The sequence below is a fragment of the Mytilus californianus genome, unplaced genomic scaffold, assembly GCF_021869535.1.
Source record: "Mytilus californianus isolate M0D057914Y unplaced genomic scaffold, xbMytCali1.0.p SCAF_10, whole genome shotgun sequence".
Classification (NCBI taxonomy): Eukaryota; Metazoa; Mollusca; class Bivalvia; order Mytilida; family Mytilidae; genus Mytilus; species Mytilus californianus.
The window spans coordinates 30,541,857-30,544,403 of NW_026262582.1; the positions used below are offsets into that span (position 1 = coordinate 30,541,857).

A 2,547-nucleotide genomic window follows, 5' to 3' on the forward strand; every position below is an offset into this window, starting at 1 on the left:
TAATCATAAAAAGCTTCTGCCAAAGTTTAATAAACTTCTCTAAAGTTTGACAAAGCTAGGATTTGTATCTTACTATACAAATCCTTGGACAAAGTTAGTGATGTCTCGAAAACTTTAACCACAGCTAGGATCCGCCTGGATCTCGAAAACTTTAACCCCAGGATCCGACCTTGAACTCTGGTCGACTATCATCCTACATTCGATTTTATATACATAATATAGTATATAATTCTTATGTGGCAGGTTTAAACATGGTTTTTTTAAAGGCAGTGCTTTAATGCCTTTCTAGTTGCCGGGTTAATCCTTCCTTCCGCGATATCCAACTTATCTACGTGGGGGGTCATTAGACTCCAAGTAGATCCGGAAATGTTGAATTCTCTCCTCTTCTTATTGCGATATAAAATGTTTTTTGTTTCATTTCATTTACATTGGGAAATAGAGAAACGATCATTGTGTTTTGTTAGTTTTAAAAACTTTTGATATATTAGTATTTTGCATTATAAGCAGTCAACCGATTGACAAACTAGAATTATTTGAATTCCGTGTGGAAAGAGCTCGGGTTAATTTCGAGTGTTATCTGCAATCTAGATGTTTATAAATCATTTCAGTCGTTGATATAATAATTAAAGGTCGACTGAACATGAATTATATTATACAATTTAAAGCGCATTTCTGTTTCTGCACGTAAACCCGTCTAACGTTATTTTCGCAGTTATATAAAGTAGCAAATTATCGTTCCTGAATAGGTGGCGCCGTTGTAGCCGATCCTGTTCCTCAACTTCCGTTTTCTGCACTGTGCAACTATTTCAGTTATATTTTTAATTAACGATGACAAGTACTTGTTGTTGTGTACCTGGATGTCATTTAAGAGGAGGACATGCATTTCCAAATGACTTAAAAAGAAGGAAAAGTTGGATCAACGCCATGGCCCATACGCAGATTGGACGAGAACACGATGATATCGTGGAGTCCATCTCAATCAGCTGTTGTTTGCAAGGCACGTTTTACTGAAAAAGACTACGTGCTGGAAACTATTCATGGTAAAACTCTATTTTCTTTGTGAAATATATAGTTATATATGTAATCGCCATGCGAATAAACCAAAGTCTGTTTACAACCGCAATTATCGTTTTAGAATAAAAGGGGGTGGGTAATTCAAGACGTCATAATTTTTTGGATTACGATTCAATGTGATCTGTTTGAGATTTTTTGGTGATTGCTACAATTATAATGATTTCTTACAAGAGGTATATCATACTGAGAATTATTTTAGCAGTAATTATGCTAATGTAGTAATGACAGGAATGCATAAGCTATGCCTCATAGACTTTCTTGAAAAATATCATTGACAATGTTAACAGGAACAAAACAATGACATGCTCTCATCTATATTATAGTTATTTAGGTACAAACAATGTACGTTTGTTGCATAAGTCTCTCATTGTTTGTCCTTTGGATTTACATACCATACATTGAATCAGGCAAACATAGTTTTATCCAGATTGTAATGAATAAATCTAGTTAATATTTCGCCAGGTAGTACAAAGTATACATTGCTAATGGAAGTTCATTTAATTATAAAAAAACTAATGTTTTATAACCTTTTTCAGGGCGCAAACCCACCATACAGAGACTTAAGTCTACTGCAATTCCCAGCCTATTTTCCTGGACCAAGCAAGAGACTGAATCGTCCGCAAAAAGAAAAATCAGGGCAGTTTCCTGTGAAAACAAAAGAACTAAACTTGATGAATATTGTAGTAGAAATCTAGAGGAAAGTTTCGATTGTAAAGTTGGTTTTCCTGAAGAAGTCATTCATACTGCAGAAAAGATTTATGACTGTCCACCACCAACTGCCGAGCTAATGTTGAGCTTCACAGATGGAATTACGCAAACACCATCAATGCCTATGTTTTCAGCAGAGAATTTTGAAATGAAGACACGTGACACAGCCATGCATTTTTATACCGGTTTAGAGTTGTATACTAAATTTTTATTTGTTTTGACCACACTTGGTCCAGCAGCACATTGTTTGAGATACATATATTTTCAAATTGATAGGGTGTCAGTTGAAAATCAGTTTTTTTATGACTTTGATGAAATTGAGGCATCATACAACCAACTTTGAACTGTCTAGATTCTAGATTGAATCTAGTGTTAAGAATATTGTGTATACATGGATTGTTTTTATGTCTAAACAGTGGTGTGAGGCTAACACTTAGCCATCTAGTGGTTTAGTCAGGTATTTTTCAGCACAGAATATCCCGTGATAAAACCTAAAGCTCCTAGAGCTCAGGCAACCTTTTCATCAATTAAAACAGAAACACTGAAAATTCTTGAATGTTCGACACCTGGTGGTTTAGTCAACTATGTCTCTATGTCACATAGAGCGAATTATTGGACTTGGCAAAACATACAAAATTCTAATAAATCATATGAATGGAACTGAAACAAAACTTTCATCTGAAATAACATTTAGTTGTTTTATGTTGTGTAATTTTAGAACTTGTATTGTGCCAAAGGATGCAGAAATAAAAGTGACGCAATGAA

General features: G+C 34.6%; 1 protein-coding gene across 1 annotated transcript; it reads left to right on the plus strand.

Moving 5' to 3' along the window:
- Positions 1 to 260: 260 nt before the first annotated feature.
- LOC127717930 (uncharacterized) lies at positions 261 to 2,547 on the plus strand. The gene is made up of 2 exons (XM_052223806.1): positions 261 to 1,040; positions 1,611 to 2,547. Exons 1-2 carry the CDS (start codon positions 956 to 958, stop codon positions 2,123 to 2,125), a joined length of 600 nt encoding a protein of 199 aa, XP_052079766.1. The 5' UTR covers positions 261 to 955; the 3' UTR covers positions 2,126 to 2,547.

Coding starts and splice junctions, on each gene's coding strand:
- LOC127717930 (XM_052223806.1), top strand. CDS start 956: ATGATATCGTGGAGTCCATCTCAATCAGCTGTTGTTTGCAAGGCACGT. Junction 1,041..1,610: donor CGTGCTGGAAACTATTCATG/GTAAAACTCTAT, acceptor AACCTTTTTCAG/GGCGCAAACCCACCATACAG.